Source organism: Oryx dammah, unplaced genomic scaffold, assembly GCF_014754425.2.
Source record: "Oryx dammah isolate SB20612 unplaced genomic scaffold, SCBI_Odam_1.1 HiC_scaffold_25, whole genome shotgun sequence".
Taxonomy (NCBI): Eukaryota; Metazoa; Chordata; class Mammalia; order Artiodactyla; family Bovidae; genus Oryx; species Oryx dammah.
The window spans coordinates 19,807,543-19,828,056 of record NW_024070209.1 but is presented as its reverse complement, the minus strand read 5'-3'; the positions used below and the strand labels follow the sequence as shown (position 1 = coordinate 19,828,056).

Sequence of the window (20,514 nt, the reverse complement as noted above, 5' to 3'; positions counted from 1 at the left end):
ATGGACTGTAACCTGCCAGGCTCCTCAGAGAATTCCATGGAATTCTCCGGGCAAGAATACTAGAGTGGGTTACTATACAACACTACATCACGTGAACTCTGAGACATGAATAGGATCAAAAAGTGGTTCTTTGGGAAACCAGTCTGATAGAGGTCCCTCTGTGCAGGACTTTTCAGAGCATTTAATGTCACTGTGTGCAGTGAATCTCCACAGGGAGGAGGTATCTATCAAACCATTTTGCCCAGAGAGCAGCTGGCAGAACTAGTCTAACAGGAAACATTCTGGGAACCATGAAGCCAGAGGCAGAAGCCACACGCTGCAGCTTGCCCTCCAGCCTGTTCAGGGGTACAGGAACAGAGCCACCAGAACACACTAGAAGATGCCATTCTGCTATTTGATAAAGACTCATGCAGAATTAAATGGAGACAATCACAGAGGGATTGGAGATCAGAAAGCATAGATTCTGATCATATCTCTGACCCAAGTGGAACTGTGACCTTTCAGGGTCTTATTCTCAGCTCTAAGATGAGACATTTGGTACTGGAGCATTTCAGATCATCTCTAGCTTCTAAAATCCAGTGAGCCAGGATTAGCGACATCTATGAGCATAGCAATCTTACTATTATACTAATCATGTAAAACCCTGTGTTGAAAAACAGACCCACTGCAGAGCAGCCTGAGCCAGCGTGGAAGGCAGAGAATTTCAAAGTCAGGCCTCTATTTAGACAGCTTACACATTTGGGAATCCGTCACATTCTGATGACAACCTGAAGGTCATATTTGTAGACACATCATGCGAGTGATAGATGACTTTGTGTTTAGTTGAAAAAGACTTTTTCTGTTCAAAACCATTATAATCATTTATGCTACACACAACTTTTTAAACAAGCAAAGACATTTTTTGGTGAAATGTGGCTTTGCCATTTCAGAATATATGTGAATTCTTTCCCTTTTTTATATACTTATTTTTTAAACTTTTTAAAAAGACACATACCATTGGTCTTTAGCACAGCAGATGAGGTTCTAAGCCCTTGACTGGCCAGCTGTGTCGCAAGGCAGATCCTTACCCATCTCTGGGTGAGTGATGTCTGTGAAGATGTAGAAGGGAAGGGATGTAGAGGAAGCCATTGAAATTCTCCAAGCGCTCTCCTGGCTTTAAACAGCTGTGATCCTATTACTGTTTTCCACCCCCCCACCCCTTGTATCTTAGGCATTTTCCATAGTGTCTTATACCTTTTCCTATTTTAACACTTAATATGTTTAAATTTTCATTTATTGATCCTTGTGACCACCTAGAATACTGGCTTCATAAAAGTAGGGACTGAACCTAGTTTAGCTTGGCACTCATCTTTTTTATACTAGGAGTTAATGAAAAAAGGAACAATCTAGTCCTACTCATGTTATTTTCTCTTAGAGGTTGCCAAGCCAGAAATTTTTTTCAGTTACCCACCTTAAGTCTGACCATGGTAAAATAATTTCTTCCTAGGCTACCAAATGTTCAAATTCCAAGGAAACACCTCTCGCCCATCTGAGGTACTTTGAAATTCAGGCCACCACCAGAACTTCCTCAAAGTCTTCTTGGCCGGGCCGTTGCAACCTGCACGGAAGCTTTCTCGTGCCCGGGTATGATTGCGGTAGCTCGGTACCATGTGTCCACTCAGAGCACAGGCCAGGCAGCCCCAGGGGTGGAAGGATGAGAGTTGTTTCCTAGTGCCCACCTAGACTGCTCAGCCATGCCTACATCAGCCATTCATCATTGGTATGCTTACTGATCATCTATCTCCACACTGGGATGTCCTCTCTGTGAGCACATCGTCGCTATAGCCTCAGTTTCTGGGGTACTGCTTGGCATTCAGTAGGTCCTCAGTAGATGTTTGTTGTTGAATGAATGTTTCAGAAGGTGAGTCACTAGCCAGGAACTGGATGAGGCAAGTGGAAGGCTCTCTCCAAGACCTGCTGCTCGCTGAATGAATCAGCTCAAGCCACATGTCCTGCTGTGCACAGCATAGCGCCAAACTGGAAACTCTTTTCCTGCCCTCTGATGACTTCAGAGTGAAATGTCTTCCAAATGAGGGTTGATTTTTGGCCATAGATAAGTTTAGTGGATGTTACATTCATGAGTGGGTTTTGTTCTGTATTCCTCTTAAAGAAGCCCTTAAGCTGTGGGCTCAGCTGACAGGGCAGGTAGGCCCCCCTGCCAGCCCACTGAGCTCTCTGTCTCAGGGGCAGCATGGGGAATGGAGAAGTCAAAGTGAAAGTTGCTCAGTCGTGTCCAACTCTTTGCGACCCCATAGACTATACAGTCCATGGGATTCTCCAGGCCAGAATACTGGAGTGGGTAGCCTTTCCCTTCTCCAGGGGATCATCCCAACCCAGGGATCAAACCCAGGTCTCCTGCATTGCAGGCAGATTCTTTACCAGCTGAGTCACAAGGGAAGCATAGAGCAGTGATGTCTTCCTGATTCCAGTTTTTTTCTCAGAATGAGGAATTAAGACAGCTGGCTCTCTGTATCTGTAGGTTCTGCATCTATGGACTCAACCAACCACAGATCAAAAACTTTTGGGGGGAAATAAAAGTTCCAAAAGCAAACCTGAATTTGCCATGTGCTAGCAACTACTGACATTGTGTTGGGCATGATAAGTATCTAGAGATGACTTAAAGGGTATGGGGAGGCTGTGCATAGGTTAGATGCAAATACTATGCCATTTTACATAAGACGCTTGAACATCTGGATTTTGGTATCCATGGGATGTCCTAAAAGTAACACTGGACAGATACTGGGGGATGACTGTACTTGAAACCAGACCATTTCGGGTTTCACATTGTTTAAAACAATCAGTTTGGGTAGACAGGTCCCAAGTAAAGTTAGGAAAAAATTCTGATGGTGAACTTTCAGCTCGTCTTGTTCCTTATGCAGCTCTAGGTTTTGGGATAATTAATAACAATAACTATATCTCCCATTGATTGTAAGTTCATTGCCTCACAGGACTTTGTCAAGCATTTTATGTGTTTGTCTCTCTCATAAGCTCCACTCCACAGATGCACAAGCTGAGTCTTGCAGAGAAAGGCACTGGCATTGCCTTGTACCCTTAACTTAATGTGAAGAAAGATGAGAAAAGATAATGAAAATGCTATAAGCTAGTAAAAAATATTTTAATTCTAAGGATAGTCTTAACTTCATTAAAAAAAACACAAACATGTTTTTCTTAAAATTCCCTAGAAGCTCGATGTTTCTGCAAACATACAGAATCACAGAACTCTAACATTCATTTTCTTTATTAAGTATAAATAAACTTCAAACACAGATCTATGATTCTAACACCTATCTGTGTATATATGAAGTCTACACGCACATACCAGGGGCTGCTGCTTGAAACGAGACTCGCAGGTATCTCCGCTAACTCCTCTCCCAGTGCAGGAATGCTCTCCTTCTCCCTCCCCTCTGGAATTGTTACCAGTCTCAGACTTAACTGGAAAACTTCCCCTGATGGGCCTCTCTCATTCTTCAAGCTGATTAACTCAAGTTGGTTAGACTTCCTCCTATCCAGCCCCACCTGCCCTCTCCTTGAACCTTAATCACACACCTAATTCTTTTCAAGGGATGGTACTGGTTTCCTCTCACCTGATAGTTCACCAAACATTCAAAGAAAATAACTGTATGCCCTTAAATTTTTCCTTATCTGACCAATAAGCGGCAGTAATTTTCCTAATTCAAAGGAGTCTCACTTGTTCTCAAGGCTGGAAGAATTGCACATGGAGATAAAGGATACATGTGTATGTATAGAAGTTAGCTTCCTGTCCTGTTGACAGAATTACTCTCTAATTAAGCTGAAATTAAAAGACACTTGTTCCTTGGAAGAAAAGTGATGACAAGCCTAGGCAGTGTATTGAAAAGCAGAGATATCACTTTGCCTACAAAGCTCCATATAGTCAAAGCTATGGTTTTTCCAGTAGTCATGTATGGTTGTGAGAGTTGGACCTTAAAAAAGGCTGAGCACTGAAGAATTGATGCTTTCAAATTGTGGTGCTAAAGAAAATTCTTGAGAGTCACTTGGACTGCAAGGAGATCCAACGAATCAATCCTAAAGGAAATCAACCCTGAATATTCATTGGAAAGACTGATGCTGAAGCTGAAGCTCCAATACTGTGGCCACCTCATGGGACAAGCCAACATAATGGAAAATATCCTGATGCTAGGAAAGATTGAGGGCAAGAGGAGAAGGGGATGACAGAGGATGAGATGGTTGGATGGCATCACTGACTCAGTGGACATGAGTTTGAGCAAACCCCAGGAGATGGTGAAGGACAGGGAAGCCTGTTATGCTGCAGTCCATGGGGTTGCAAAGAGTTGGACACGCCTTAGCAACTCAACAACAATGCTTGAAATAAGAATCCTTTCCAACTGTGGAGCTTGTGCACAGGGCAGACACAAACCACTTTAGCCCCATCTGCAATCATACATTGGTGACTGCTGCAGACAACATTTAAGGAGAAAATGGACTGATTATTTGGGCAATTAGAATGGTTCCCCTCCTTCGTATTGCATTTCAGTAGATGTTCTGGTTTTTCATTAGAGATGAAGATGCTTTGTGCTTGCATAACACTCTGTGAAGATTGTCAGTTAAAAAGATTCTCATACTTAGCTCTTATAATCATGAGAGATAGATGGGTTTGGGGTGACTATCCCCACTTACACAGGAGGTAACTGGCCCCTGTATGGTCTGGCATTTTATAAGAATCTATAGCTTTAGCTCAAAGTTTCTTTCTGCCCCTAAGGCCTAAAATAGCAGCGAGAGTTCTTTCTACCATTTTGCTTGCCCATGTGTTCATTCATTTAATGATATTTTTTTTAAGTACATGATCTGTGCTAGTGACACCTTAATATTCAAAACAATTCTTTTCTATAGAATATGCATTAGAGCTTCTCACAGGTTCCCCTACATATATTGGGCTAAAAAATCCAGTTCAGTTCAGTGGCTTAGTTGTGTCCGACTCTGCGACCCCATGGATGGCAGCCCGCCATGCCTCCCTGTCCATCACCAACTCCCGGAGTCTACTCAAACACATGCCTGTTGAGTCGGTGATGCCATCTAACCATCTCATCCTCTGTCATCCCCTTCTCCTCCCACGTTCAGTCTTTTCCAGCATCAGGGTTTTTTCCGTTGAGTCAGTTCTTTGCATCAGGTAGCCAAAGTATTGGAGTTTCAGTTTCAGCATCAGTCCTTTCAATGAATATTCAGGGTTGATTTCCTTTAGGATGGACTGGTTGGATCTCCTTGCAATCCAAGGGACTCTCAAGAGTCTTCTCCAACACCACAGTTCAAAAGCATCAGTTCTTCAGTGCTCAGCTTTCTTTATGGTCCAGCTCTCACATCCATACATGATTACTGGAAAAACCATAGCTTTGACTAGACGGACCTTTGTTGGCAAAGTAATGTCTCTGCTTTTTAATATGCTGTCTAGGTTGGTCATAACTTTTCTTCCAAGGAGCAAGGTCTTTTAAAAAATCCAAGTTCCCCTTTAATCCATTTCATTTTGAAAGGAGAGGTCAGCATGCAAGCCCATTGTTTCTCCTGGGCCTCATTCTGTAAGATTGACTTAAATGTAACTAGTCAGTCTGCATTCCGGGGAAATGTATTGTCAAATTTTTCTAGAGTCTTGCCTGTCTCTCTGTTTGCACATGGTAGTGGTGGATGGAAGTCATTTCCTTTTGAAACATCATGTCAACAAATATTCTTTGCCTTAATCCCAAAGATCTTGTATGAGCCTGTAGAATTAACTGTGGCTTGCATTGATAAGCTGTTAAATTCTTACCCTGCATGGATAGAGAAAGGAGAAATGAAAGAAACTCTTTGCCACAAGAAAATAGATGACAGCTCCTTGCTCCGTGGTTTTCTCTCTTTCTTGTAGGAGTCACAGAAAGAGTCAGCTTGCATTTTCAGTAAGACAGGTAGGGTTAAAAAGGAAAGAAGTCAGGACAATCTCAAGCTTTCTTATTTGTTCATTCAACAAACATTTGTTCAGGACCAGCTATGAATTATAGTTCTCCCCCCAGAAGGCAGCCTTGTGGAGCAGACAGTAGTAACTGCAGTGTAGTATGAGAGCTGGTGGGGTAGTTGAGTTGCTAAGTCACGTCTGACTCTTGTGAGCCCATGAACTGTAGCCTGTCAGGCTCCTCTGCCTATGGAATTCTCCAGGCAAGAATACTGAAGTGGGTTGCCATTTCCTTTCTCCAGGGGATCTTCCTGACCCAGGAATAGATCTTGGGGGTCCTACATTGCAGGCAGACTCTTTACCAGCTGAGCTATGAGGGAAGCCCAATGACAGCTGGTAGGTTGAGGTATAAACAAGATAGTGTGGACCATGGGATCTGGCTGGACTTGTAGCTGCAGGGTTGGGTGAGTTTGCAAAAGTGGGCCTCTCCGGCTATCTTATCTCCAGGCTTTAACGGTAGGCTTGCCACCCAAGGTTAAGGGAGCATTCTAGATGCCTCATTCTGATAGATATTGAAAGATAAAGTGGGAGGAGATGAGGTTGATGACAGTGAGACAGGTAGGGAGGCCAGTGCCCTTGTTTAGGAGAGAGATCTCAAGGGCTAGAAGTAAAGAGGATGGACAAAGTGAGAGAACAGGACTTGATGAGAATAAGGCACAGAGAGGAATCCTGGGTGACAACTGGGTTCTGGATCTTGGTGTCTTCCTGCCGCTTACCAGAAGGGAAAAGATAGGAGGTGAAAGCTGAGGGCCAACAAGAGGAGGAGAGATGGCATATTCCATCAGGGATAAGTTAAACAGGAAGTACCTGAGGGAAACAAAGTCAAGTCTGAAAGACTAGAGGAGAAAAGTCCAGTGCTTCTTTCTGTGAAGGACCAGTGATTTTTAGCATTTTGTTTATTTCAATTTCCAGTCCATTGTACACACTGATAGCAGCCACATTGAGTAGCTTGGACCATACCCAGCTCCGTGCAAACCTGATGGTACACCCTCTCACACATGCCCAGAGTCTGACCAATGAGAAAAATCCACTGATCTGCATGCTTGATTATGTGAGAAAGTTTCTACAAGCTCTCTTTCAATTTCTTTCCATATCTCATCATGGACTGACCCTGGTGCACAGACCCACTTTGAGTTTCACTGGTCTAGACTAAGGCATGTGTGGGCTGAAGACTCCAATTTGGAAGTTAGCATTAGAGGTGGTGGTTGAAGCTGAGGACAGGGGTGTGATTGCAAGGGGACTGTTCACAGTTGGGGGGATGGACAACCACTGTCCAACCCTGTGAAAATGCCAACGTCTAAGGCATGGGTTCCAGCTTTTCCCATAAAGCATCAGACACATAGAGTCTGTCACACTACTCAACTCTGACCTTGTCATTGGAAAACAGCTCTTCCAGGGTTTCCAAACCTCAGCACTACAGAGAATTGGGGGCAGATAATGTTTTGTTATGGGGGGCTGTCCTGTGCATTGTACAGTGTTTCTGACTTCTGTTCACAAAAATGCCAGTAGCACCACCACCTCTACAAATACGTCTAGATACTGACAAATGTCCAGGGGTGGGGGGCACAGAATCACCTTCAACTGAACTGAAGATAATACATAAAAGAAGGAGCACTAGTGTTGTTCCAATAAAGCTCTATTCACAAAAACAGGTACAGGGCTGGATTTGACTCACCTGTCATAATTTGCAGACCCTTGATCCAAGGGCTGGCCATAGGGAAAACTAAAAGTGCTTATTCAATAAGTTATAAGGGCCTCCTGTGTTCACAGCCCAAGAGGAGGCTCTGTAAGTGATCCAACATAAAGAGGAGATTGTTATCATAGCAGCACTTTTTTTTTATACCACTTTTGCCTACCTTATGGCACTTACTACTTACCAGGAGATACCAGGTAAAAAATCGTAAAATCCGGGAACAGGAAAGAAAGCAAATATCAGCTCTCTAGGAGCCCTGAGAAAACCTCCAAGTAAGGCAGTAATGAGCCTAGATTGCGTGAGGTGAGTTCGAGAATTCCTGCAGGAAGGAAGTGACTGAAGCGGGTCTTGGAGGATGTTATGAATAGTGGTTGATGGTAAGGAGGTGGGAGGACAATTCACGTAAGAAACACAGGGTTCTTGGTTTCAGAAAGTCAAGAGGGAAGTGAAGTGTCAATAGCAAGGGAAGGGAGCCATTGTCCCGATGAAAGCCTGTGGGTGTACAGGGTTCCCTGGTGCACAGCCATGATGCACGTGTTTCCTCTGGGAAAAAAAATTAATGGCACTTAATGTTTTTTTCTCAGAACAGGATATTTGTTTTTCTCCTCGAGATTCAGGAGGCTTTTATTACCTCAAAATTTTAATATTTTGGTGTTTCTTTCACATGAAGTCAAATCCCATTTGAGATTCTCTTTGACAAGGACAAAAAGAGTGAAGATCCCTAGTGAGTTGGGGAGGCTGGTGTCTGGGACCATTTTACTCATTGTTAGCTAATGACAAGGTCAGATTATTATCTCTGACTCTTGTTGATGTTGAGATCATAGTGTATCATTTCCCCTTAGTGCTGCTGGACTGCAGGACAGATGGCCTTGGACTAGCCATTCCCATTCTCAACCCATTTCCTTGGAGGTCCTCACATTAGTTTTCGAGTCAGCGGCGGTTAGAAGCACAGACTGCGGAGTTCAGCCATGGCCGAAATCCTAGCTCCTCCACGTTTTGGGTGATGGGCCTAAGACACAGGTCTGATCTAACCCTGGTTCCTAGGAAGTGTGTTCTAATACCTGCCTGGCCCACAGCATGCGCTCGAGCCATTGCTGTTCACATGTACAATCTTCAGAGGACTCAGCATTTCACATGTTATACTTTCTTGCAGACTTGGACGGGGGAATGGTTCCTAAGCACAAAGCAACTATCTCTCATCATGGAAGGCCTAGCAGGGCTTAGGGATTTAAATAACACTTCTTCATTATTTTACTTGTGTGCCACGTGTTGTGGGAGAGAAAAAGGAATGAATTAAGACCCAGCTCACACTCACAGAAAAGCTCTAACCCTTCTCAAAAAGGATATTCATTCATGCATTCAACAAATATTTGTGTACAGATATTTATGTACAAATAACAGAGAGGAGTTTGCAGTGGAAGTGGTTATACATGCACTGGCCACTGCCAGGCTCCAAATATACCCACTGCTGGTGTGATGCAGAGAAGCCAAGTTTCAGTCCATCCAGTGACTGTGGATGATTGTCAAGGGCCCTAGCAGGATGGGAGGGTAGCGTGGAAATCCCTATCTGTCACCTCACCCCATTAGGGAAATAGTCCAGGTAGTCAAGGGACCTAATTTAGAGCATGTGCTATGAAGACAGGATGAAGAGAACCATGACTTATGTAGTATGAGTGAAATGATCACAGTCTGAATTTCTGGACACTTGTCAAACCTGTTTGGAACATTTGATATTCCTATTTCTGGAGTTTTCATAGAGTAATTGCTGACTTTAATATTAGTGGTTTGGGGTTTTGTTTTGTTTTGTTTTTTGGTGAGCAGCTTTCCTAGTTACTTAACTTGAGCTGAGTCTACAGAGCCAGTTCCTGGCTGAACATTGCTGAACACTTGAGGGTGAGGTTCTCAACCTGTATTGATTTTGTCCTTGCAGCTTCACAAACCAACTCAGATCCATTCATTCTAGAAGCATGGAAGCAACTGATGGGAATCTTCCCATTTGCTTCATATCCACCAGCTAGAGCGTCTGCCTTGGTCCTTGTGACCAGCCCTGAGGCTGAGTCCCCTGTAAAACTAGTCATAATAAATGAGCCAGACCCTTCCCCTCTCTCGTTATAACTGCCAGGGATCCAGGTCTGCCTCAAGTCCTCCCCAATAACTCATTTTAATAGGGAGAAAGGGCGTAATGGCCTCTCTTCTAAAGTGCAGGGTTAGTACTTTTAGGTGGATGTTCTGTCTTCCAATTTTGCTTCTAAAAACCCTTTCATATAGTACAATTAGATCCTATAAATGTGAGGAGTGTACGCACATTAGTGGTGAGTCTCCCATATGGTATTTGTGGGTCTCTGTATAATCGGAGTTGTAAAAGAAAAATAAATACAAGCTGTAGCTGAATCATAAAGGAGAAGTCCATTTATAAATAATTGAGGGTTGAGATGTAGCATAGACTTTCTGAGTGGGTCTATAAAATGCTGTCTGCTCAGTCTGGCTATAAGTTCATTTGCATGACAGCCAGGCGGCTAGGAACTGAGATAATGGCATCTTATAGCCTTGCAGGATATAGCCATGTCCTCAGGTTCAGATAATATGGGGAGAGGAAAAGAATCTAAAAATAAAAATGGCATCTTCTTATCTTCTTGTGGGTGGAGTAAAACAGACTAAAAATATGGAAAGCATCCTTCCAGGATGCCATTTACCAGGGTACTCCAGTTACATTTACTTCTGTCTTAGGTTTTCATGTAAGTTAAATGTTGAATCTCTAATAGTATCCTTTTTTCTCTCCTCCAATTTTAAAATTCTTTGGTCCCTTGTGGCTCAGAGGTTAAAGCGTCTGTCTGCAATGCAGGAGACCTGGGTTCGATCCCTGGGTCGGGAAGATCCCCTGGAGTATTCTTGCCTGGAGAATCCCATGGACGGAGGAGCCTGGTGGGCTACAGTCCACGGGGTCACAAAGAGTCGGACACGACTGAGCGACTTCACTTTGGTCCAGGGAAGCGCCCCTACAGAGGCCCTCATTGTAGTGATACTTTAGTATTTCTGATACAGGAGGTTGTCATCCTTATGTTAGTAATAACTGCCATCTTCAAACGGAAAGTCTTCCAGGAAGTCTTTGAGTGCTTTTTTTTATAGGTTAGTGTGAAGTGGGGCCGTAAGGAAGTGAGCAGCGATGGTTTTCCCTTGTAGGAGACTCAGAATGAACAGAGACGAGACCCTACCCGCTGGGCACATCGGAGGCTCCCAGTCAAGACTGGCTGCTTCTGTGACAGCCTTGGCACATGCTCAGTACACCGCCCCCTCCCACCATGGCAACCCATTCCATCTTTCCAGAACCCTGGGTTCTCCCTTCAGTTCAGTTCAGTTCAGTTGCTCAGTCGTGTCCGACTCTTTTCGACCCCATGAATCGCAGCACGCCAGGCCTCCCTGTCCATCACCAACTCCCGGAGTTCACTCAGATTCAAGTCCATCGAGTCGGTGATGCCATCCAGCCATCTCATCCTCAGTCATCCCCTTCTCCTCCTGCCCCCAATCCCTCCCAGCATCAGAGTCTTTTCTCCCTTAGAGGATCCAAAATCTGTTTCCCTTTAGCTTCTGCCTTTGTATCCCTAGGGCCTCTCATAACAAGTTAATCCCTTTTGCATTACAGTTAAATGAATCCTTCAGATCCCTAAGGATTCCTTTTCCCTCTGTATTTGAGTTTTCTTCAAGCTGCTCCACTCTACCTTCTCACGTGTCGTGAGTCCTGTCGTCTCCAGATTGGACTCCTGGGAACATGTGGAAACATGTTCCAAGTCACCCTTATCCCTTTCAAGTGTGGAGCCCAGGGTGAAATACACTTTTCCAGGGCTTATCAGGGCATTCTCTCCCTTGTGTTTCCCTGTGTTAGCAGCGGAGAGAAATACCCCTGGGTGGGGAAGGGGTAGCGGGTTCTTGGCTGAGTTAACATCCTTCCCTGGGACTGTGGATTCAGGCACAAATGAGGAATAACTGAGCATTTTTGTTTGGGGCCAAGAGGTTGCAGTGGTGCAGCATCTAGGAGCTGGGAGGAAGGGCCTGCTGATTCTACACTGAGACAAAGCGAAAAGTGAGCAGAAGCTGGGGGGTCCTTCACGGATGTGACAACAAGCAAGAAAGGGGAAGTCCAGCACAGACTCACTTCCCGCAAGTCGAAGAAAGGAAAAGGCCTACAGGTCCCTCAGGACAGACACACAGACACAGCCCTCACCCCCACCTGCCCTGTTTCATGCATTTGTGTTTTAGATTAACAACCTATTGTTCAGGATGCAAGAATTTTTTTTACCCTCTCTCCCCCCTAAGAATTAATCTAAAAACAATTAGCAGGCAAGCCACACATGCCTTTCTTAAAATAAATGGACTTTTAAAAAATCTCAACCCCTTTGTTCTTTTCAGAGCCCTGTGACTTGCCAGTACTGCCAGCTCTGGTCATCTAGGGAGTGATTTTTTCAGGGTGTGACTTCTTCATAACCCTTTGCTTTTCTCCCACCTCCTGTTCTAGTCTTCTTAGCATCATTCTCTTTACCAAAAAGATGACAAGGACATGAAGCAAAAGGGGGCCACTTCAGTTTTCTTTCTTCATAGAATTATTATTGCTGTGTTGATTTCTCTTATTAACACTGTCACCTATGCTTAAGTCAGTCACATGTGAGAAACTGGAATTGTCTAGCCTGGTATGGGAATGACCACCTGACACTCTGCCTTTCTTACCAAAACCATTTCTTCAACTTCCTCTTGAGTCCTTTTGTGTCTTGGAACCCTTAAGCTTCTCACAAATTCCTGAGAGTGGGGACCTGTGCCCTTGCAGCTGGACTCCATGCCCACCCATCCCCACCCATCTGCCAGATACCCTCTCTAACCTTGACAGAGAGTGACAGGCAACTGACTGAAGAGTTGAAACCTTTCGTTGGCATATCTATCCTCTCCAGTGCCCAGGAGCTAGAACCTTTGATTTCAGAGGAATCTAATTTCCCAGATGAATATTATGTCTAGTGTCATCTGGGGAAGAGGGGGGCGGGGGTGGGGGTAGAGGAGCAAACAGTGATCCAAAAACTCCTGGAGAAAGGAATTAGCAATCTTGGAGGGTTCAGATTTCAGGGTCAAGGGGAGAGTTTTGAGAAAGGTCTACACATAGGATGGTTGGTTTCTCTCTCATTTTCTTTCTTTCCTTCCTTTCTCTCTCTAGTCCTTCATCCCTTCCTCCCTTCCTTTCTGTCTTTCAAAGACAGTGGGAGTGGAGGAATGATAGCAGTGCAGAAAAGCTGGCCAGCAGGAGAGCCCTGAGTGTGGAGAGTTAGTGATGGCTGTAGAGTTCTGATGCTTTTCATTCGGCTCATGGAGCACCCAGGAGGCCTCCCTTTCCAGCTCTAGTCAGGCCTATGAGCCCTTCTGGGTCAGTTCTTCCTCTCCTCTCCTCTTCTCACACTTTCTCCTCTTGGGTGTCCCCCTGACTCAGATGCTCTCCCTCTGATTCATCCCTTGCTCTGTCTGCTGCCACGTGGGTCAACCTACTGGAGCCCAAGTCTCCTTTTCAGAAATGGAGAGGAGGGACAGGATTTTGTGTTATTCCACCATAAGAAGCTGTCCATCTGTGTGGCCACCACCTCTCAAGACAGGGAGCTATACGCCTGAGCCCCAGCACCTCCACCTTCCCATGCTCCCTTCCATGTAGATACCCTGCACCCACCCTTTCCCCAGTGTCCTGGGTCTCTTTCCTCTTCTCATTTCCTTCTGATGAAAACCCTTCTCTTCTAAGACCTCTTCCATTCTGCAAATATGGACTGGGGGCGCCTCTTAGTGAAGCTCTAATTAACACAGAAAGGAGTGCTCTGTTCCATTGACAAGATGAGGCTCAGCCCTCTGGTGAGGTCGTTTTAGATCCATGCATTTCCCCTGCAGACTTTGGCTTTTGAGCCCATTTTCCCATAGTTATGTTTGCATTACGATCAATAACTTATAGGTTGGGTAGACTTTTCAGGACCTGTATATAAAACTGTCCCTGCAGGAAAGTGCAGTCTGAGCCTGAAACAGCCCTCTACTTATTTTTTGTTGTTGTTGTTTTAAATAGCTCATTCACTTGTGTGGTTCAAAAATCCAAAATCATGAAAGGATATACAGTGAAAAGTTTCTCTTCTACCCTTATCCCCTTCTACCTACTTTCTCTCCCTTTGGGCACTCACAAGCTGGGACAGATGTTATTTGTGCACTTTGGCACCAATCTTTTTTTACTTTGAAGACACACATCTTTGAAACTCTTTCTATATCAACATATCAGGAGCTGCTTTGTCCTTTTGTAGACCATGTAAAACTCATTTGTATGGATGTACCTTAACTTGTAGAATCAATCCTCTAAAGGTGGACAATTGTTTCCAACTCTTTTTTTCCTTTTTTAAAAATTTTGTCTACACAGTGTACCTGGTGGGGTCTTCGTTCCCCAACCAGCAATTGAACCCAGGCCTCTGTCAGGGAAAGCTCTGTACCCTAACCACTGAACCATCAGGAAATTTGCAGTTGTTTATAACTCTTGGCTGCTGTAAACTATGCCTGAGTGACAGCTTTGTATATAATATTATTTCCTTATTTCCCATATACATAAATTGGATAAACCTTTGTAAGTGGAATTCTGGGGTCAAAGGCATGTGTTATGTACTTTTCATAGATAACCGTCTTCCGCTGGGGTTGGACCAGTGTGTGCTTCCCTACTCTTATTAGCCCCTTTATCATTTGGAATTCAATCACTGACTGAATTCCCAGGGAGCGTGCTCCTTAAGTGTCAAGACCTCTGTGTCTGGAATTAAGTGGAATAAGCCTAGCCACTCGGCTTAGTGCCTGGGAGCTATGCCACCTGGCACAACCTGTGCCTCCGTGCTTTGTCAGTAAAATGGGGATGTTAACATGGGTTCCTGTCAGTGACCTAGAACACATCAAAGGCTGGAGCAGTGCCTGACACAGTGAGACACTCTCAAACATTTCCTGTCATAGGAAGTGGTGGTGGTTCCCAGGAGACACACACATACCCGCTCCAGGACCAGATACTTTGTTCACTATGAAGAAACTACCTTGTCGCTTCTTGCTTTAGTGAGTGCAGAGAAGATGCTGAGCAGTCGGCCTGAGGCATGGCTGTCCATTGACTGATAAGCCAAGGAGCCCAGGAACATTGAGAAAGGAGGGGAGCAAGCGGTCAGGACAGAGTCTTGATATTGGATGGTCTCTCCTGGGAACAAGCATGGTTGCCCCTGCGCTGGAAGAGGAAAGATAACAGATACAGCAGGCAGATGGGTCTGAGTGCTCAGATATTTCCCCAGCATCATATCACAAACATAAACTCATCTAAAGTTATAAAACTGACATTTTTGCACCAAATTTCTTTCTTTTTTTCACCTAAACTTTCAGTGAATTGGGGAGCTCCTCACCCTGGCACACAGTAGAAATTCAGTACCAATTATTCTTTGCAAAGTCCTACAAGCCTCCAGCCCTGTCGTGCAGTAAAACTGATGTAAATATTTGCAGAAAGAAAGAAAAGCGCCTTTTAAGGTATCTCCTCTCTTTTCCCACTCTGGAGAATCTACTGCCTGCAGCTTATCTAGCCTCTACTCACCAACTCTTTTCTTACTTTTTTCTCTATTTTTTGGTTCTTTTCTCCCATCTTTGCATGCAGTCCACTAACATAAAATCCAGCTTCTACCAGACCAGGCAAGCCTCTGCTGAAGGGCCGTGGCCATAGCCAAGCAGGGACTGAGGACTGCGCATTCCTCCCTGAGCCTTGCAGGTACCGCAGGAGTACTCTTTACCTTTTCTCACGTTTGCTCCCAACATCCCCAGTCACTGTACAGGTAAAGGGTGAATGTGAGTGATCCAGTCAGAGTGACCAAGAAGCAGGCTGGCTGCATCTTCATGATATTTTTATTTTTCTAAAGAATCTGAAATGAATGCTATGCCTGTTCTGGCCTTGCATAATCCTGGCTCCACCAGCTGACCACATGCAGCCAGCCCTCGCCCTCGCTTGCCCCGCAGTTGTGGTGGACACACTGTATCTTTCCATGGCAGCTGTTCTCCTGGCTGTGTTGCTGAGGACACAGCTTCAGTGGGCAGCTGTTGTTCAGGGCTGCCCTCTACCTTCGGTGGCCCCAGTGCCCCTGCTGCTTCTGCAGGTGGTCACTGCATTGTGCCCAGAGGGGCAGGGAGGCAGTGCCAGCCTCCCAGGATGGCAGGGGCTTTGGGCTGTTGTGCACTTAGAGGGGAAGGGTGTTCTGAGGTTTTAGTAGAAAGACCCAGGGCTTCCCCTTTAGTTACGATTACAAGACCCAAATTAGAGTTGAAACTATGAGAATGACAGACCCATAAACATATCTTCCTATGCTGGGTTCTCTATTTACTTGCTTGGTATGAAGCAACTCTTTTCATAACATAGTATCTCCATGCCTTCCGAATCTAAAGTGGGAAGGCAGACCTGCCAGGCTCCTCCAGAGAGTGTATGGTCTTTTCTGGCATCTTCCAGGGTAGCCTGCTCTGGTGTAAACCCTCATACCACCTCGGCCTCCTCCCCACTCCCAGTGTTGGGGGTGGGGGTGGGGTTCTCTCCAGCTCATCCTTCCCTGCCTTCTCAGGCCTGTGTGCCTGCTACTTCCCGGAGGGTACTGGAGCACAGTTCTCACCACCTGCCACAGGCAGATGAATTTAAAACTTGTGCTGAAAGGAAAGAAATGTGGGGTATGGAACAGATGCAGATGGCCTCCAGCTGCTACAAAGCAAATGTAGCTCCCCTCAACCCACCATCTAACCCAACCCTTGGAGGATTATTTGCTCTGTGGATAAGGAGAGAGCCCAGTTGAAGAAGTCACAGCAGAGCCATTTCAGGAATTCCCACAGTGGGGAGGGTTTTAGCTTCTCCAGGTCAGCTGATGTGACTGAAGATTTGAAGGATTCTTTTCAAGAGATGAAGAGGTTCTCATCTGTAAGAGGAGAGCCCCCAAACCTTCTTGCAGCCTATCACTTCTAACTGTATCATACAGCATGGGCAGGGAGGGTGTGTGAGTTTTCTACACATGTGGTGGTAGATTATAAACGTGGTGGCTTACAGTCCTACCCATGTATCGTCTCAGTGTCTGCAGGTCAGGAGTGCAGACAGGGCTTAGATGCATAGCTACATCAGGCTGTAAACTAGGGGCTGGAGTTGTGGTCTAATTCAAGGCTCAGCTGGGGAAAGATCCATTTCCGGGTTCCCTCGGGTTAATGGCAGAATTCACTTCCATATCCCCTCTCAGTATAGTGGCCTGTTTCTTCAAAACCAATAAGGGAGTCTCCCTCCAGTGTGCTAAGATAGTATCTTTTATAATGTAACCTAGTCAGGGTTGTGATATCTCAATACCTTGCCTGGAATCAAGTCACAGGTTCTGCCTATTAATACAAAGGCATCAACACTAGGCAGCAACTCACTGGGGCTACTTGGAACCTTGCCTAATATAGGGAAAGGATACAAGCTTATCAGCAAATGTTTCAAAAGTACTCACAAGTGAAGACCACTTGTGAGTGATATAGGATCCCACTTTTTTCTTTGAAAAGAAGCAGTTTTGTTCTCTTCCTTCTGTTTAAGAATGCCTCCAAATCCTAAAATTTTTGCTAGCCCTATTCTCTCTACCCCAAGTTGATTCCAGCTCCAACTTCCATAATGACTGTATGTTACTGAGCAAGGCTGTTTTGCTTTGTTTTGTTGACTCCCAAATCTCAGTTTTCTCATCTGTAAGAATGCATTTTCACTGAGATTTTTTAGACACTAGCGTTACTGTCACTTAGTAAATGATAGTTCCAGCTCCTTATGAGACTTCATTGCATTGCATTGATTTTATTTATATATAAAAGTCAATCAAAAACAAAATAGCCTTGCTGGTGTGAACATCAAAGCACAAGAGAAAATATATCTTAAATTCAGTTGTGTCTAAGGAACTGCAGTCACTCTGGTCACGTGCTGACAGCTTAGAGGAAAAGGACTTAAAGCTTTAAAATATCCAGAAAATTTGTGTCTATTACCATGTTTTAAAAGTACTAATATCATATGTTTGGGTTTTTTGATCTCTTTCTCTCCATTTTTTCTTTTTTTACCCTGAAGTAAGACGAGTGGACCCTTGTTAGGATTAAAGTTTTTAATCCTACTTAATGGAAGGAAACATAATAAAGCTTGACTTCAAATGGGAACTCCATTATTTACAAGCTCTTGTGAAGAAGTCAGGCCCACGTGACCCCTCTGTGTGTTACTCACTAAGCTGAATCCAACTGTGATCTCCATGGACTATAGCCCACCAGGCTCCTCTGTACATGGAATTCTTCAGGCAACAATACTGGAGTGTGTAGCTGTTCCCTTCTCCAGAGGATCTTCCCAACCCAGGGATCGAACCCAGGTCTCCTGCATTGCTGGCAGATTCTTTCCTATCTGAGCCGCCAGGGAAGCCCAAGGGACCCCTGAAGGGGCAGCCAGTTTTAACCTGCTTTGGTTTCTCTTCCAGGTTTCTCCCTGCTGTGGAAGAGGTTGAGGATGTGAGTGGCTCTCCAGAAAGGCCTGCTTGCGTCCAGGAAGGCCTCTTAGCTTCCTTGTTTCAGAGCCACTTCTGGAACTATTTGAGAAAAATGATGTGACAGTACCTATCCAAAAGGATATTGGGAAACTTGTAACATCCGTGAAGAAAGTGGCCCTCTTTCCCTTTTGCAAAATCGACATTCTCAAACTCCAAAATGCCAGCCAAAACCCCAATTTACCTGAAAGCTGCCAATAACAAGAAAGGAAAGAAATTTAAACTGAGGGACATCTTGTCTCCCGATATGATCAGTCCACCCCTCGGAGACTTCCGCCACACCATCCACATCGGCAAGGAGGGCCAGCACGACGTCTTCGGAGATATTTCCTTTCTCCAAGGCAACTATGAGCTTCTACCCGGAAACCAGGAGAAAGCACACATGGGCCAGTTCCCGGGGCATAATGAGTTCTTCCGGGCCAACAGCACCTCCGACTCCATGTTCACAGAAACACCCTCACCGGTGCTCAAAAACGCCATCTCTCTCCCAACCATCGGAGGGTCCCAAGCCCTCATGTTGCCCTTGTTGTCCCCGGTGACATTCAGTTCCAAGCAGGAGTCCTTTGGGCCGGGAAAGCTGCCCCGGCTTAGCTGTGAGCCGGTCATGGAGGAGAAGGTTCCAGAGAAAAGCAGTATGTTGGAGAATGGGACGGTCCACCAGGGGGACGTCTCGTGGGGGTCGAGCGGGTCCGCATCACAGTCCAGCCAGGGGAGGGACAGCCACTCCTCCAGCCTCTCCGAACAGTACGCCGACTGGGCAGCGGAGGACATGTTTGACCATCCCGCCCCTTGCGAGCTCGTCAAGGAAAAGACTAAATCAGAGGAGTCCCTCTCTGACCTCACGGGTTCCCTCCTGTCCCTGCAGCTTGATCTCGGGCCCTCCTTTCTGGATGAGGTGCTGAATGTCATGGATAAAAATAAGGAATAGGACACCGCCAGGCCCTTTTCCTTTGGTGTAAAAGATACCAAAAGACAGAATGGAAGAAAACTAACCACAAAGAGGAGAGCTTCACTGGCTATACTTGCTGTCATGTGATGGGTTTTCTAAAATAACCTTCCTACAAAATATTTTTTTACCTGGTATACCCTGTTTGCAAAAACAGTATAAAGAAAAAAAAACAAAAAAAAAAAACTTGTCCTGGCAAAAGAGAGGAAGTGAGTCAGAACCCATTTTCAGTGGGCCATGCTGATGTGCAGCTCACATTTTTTGTTTCCAGACACGTGAGAAATCTGGCTTGGCCAGGACTGGCATTACTTAGCTATGAAGGGCTGTGCCAGTCACATTAAGGACCTTTACAGGACTCTGGCATTTTCTGAGCAAGAGGAAGTCAAAATTTATTTAACACCCACGCCTTTTTTTCTAGACTCTTTTCTATATTATATGGTTTGGGCTCACCATAGCAAATTCTTCAGTGTTAAAACTTTTCTCTTGTTTCCACATTTGAACAACATTATGGGTTTTGGGGATTTGCTTGTAGCTCTTATATATCCCTATATGTTATATCTATATTGCGAAATTTTGACTGTCAGCTACATGTTGGTAAGACACAAGCGAAGTATTACTGTAACTAAGTTATTTTTAAAGTTAAAATATATTTTTATGTGCCTTTGGCTTTTTATTGCAAAGTCTACATTTTATAGATACTACATCAAATGTGGTCATTTGACTTTTTCCATTGGGTTCCATTGTAAGCTGTGTATGTGTATGTTTGGAAAAGTGTACTCATACTTAGCTTTATTATTATTTTTTCTTCATCTATTATACTTTTCACAGCAGCTAACAGTGGATTGTAAAGTGTAAAGGCACAGGTTACTCACAATGCTTCTGCAGAGACTGTGGGCTATACCACCTAATGTTCTTTGGAAATATGGGTATTTTAGTGCAGTACATACTTGCATTACATAGGTACTTCATACAACACAATAAAGAGTAAATGTTAAAATCAGCTTGCTTGGTTATAGTACTAAACAAAAACATAAGACAAGAGTTATATTTTCCTGACAGCCAGGGCTAGAAAAAATTGCTTCTGTAAAGTGTACACAAGGCTTTAAATGAGGTAAGAGGTGTATTCCACTCACTCAGTAATTTTTTATTTTGATTATTATCCAGAAACAAGGCCCTTCAATTTTAGGAAAACTGAACATGTGAGATGATTTTTTTTTTTTTAGGCAACACTGATGCCAACCTCTCAAAAAACTCATTTCCGTGAATCTCCAACCTAAATTTAACACAGTAAACTCATGCAGGCCTA

General features: G+C 44.5%; 1 protein-coding gene across 1 annotated transcript; it reads left to right on the top strand.

Annotated features, from left to right (window-relative positions):
- Positions 1-18,196: 18,196 nt before the first annotated feature.
- Positions 18,197-20,208, top strand: CDC42EP3 (CDC42 effector protein 3). The gene has a single exon (XM_040224652.1). The coding sequence runs from the start codon at positions 18,423-18,425 to the stop codon at positions 19,188-19,190; it is 768 nt and encodes a 255-aa protein (XP_040080586.1). The 5' UTR covers positions 18,197-18,422; the 3' UTR covers positions 19,191-20,208.
- The last annotated feature ends 306 nt before the right edge of the window (positions 20,209-20,514 follow it).

Bases quoted from the DNA above. Each gene is read 5' to 3' on its own strand.
- CDC42EP3 (XM_040224652.1), top strand. From the start codon at position 18,423: ATGCCAGCCAAAACCCCAATTTACCTGAAAGCTGCCAATAACAAGAAA.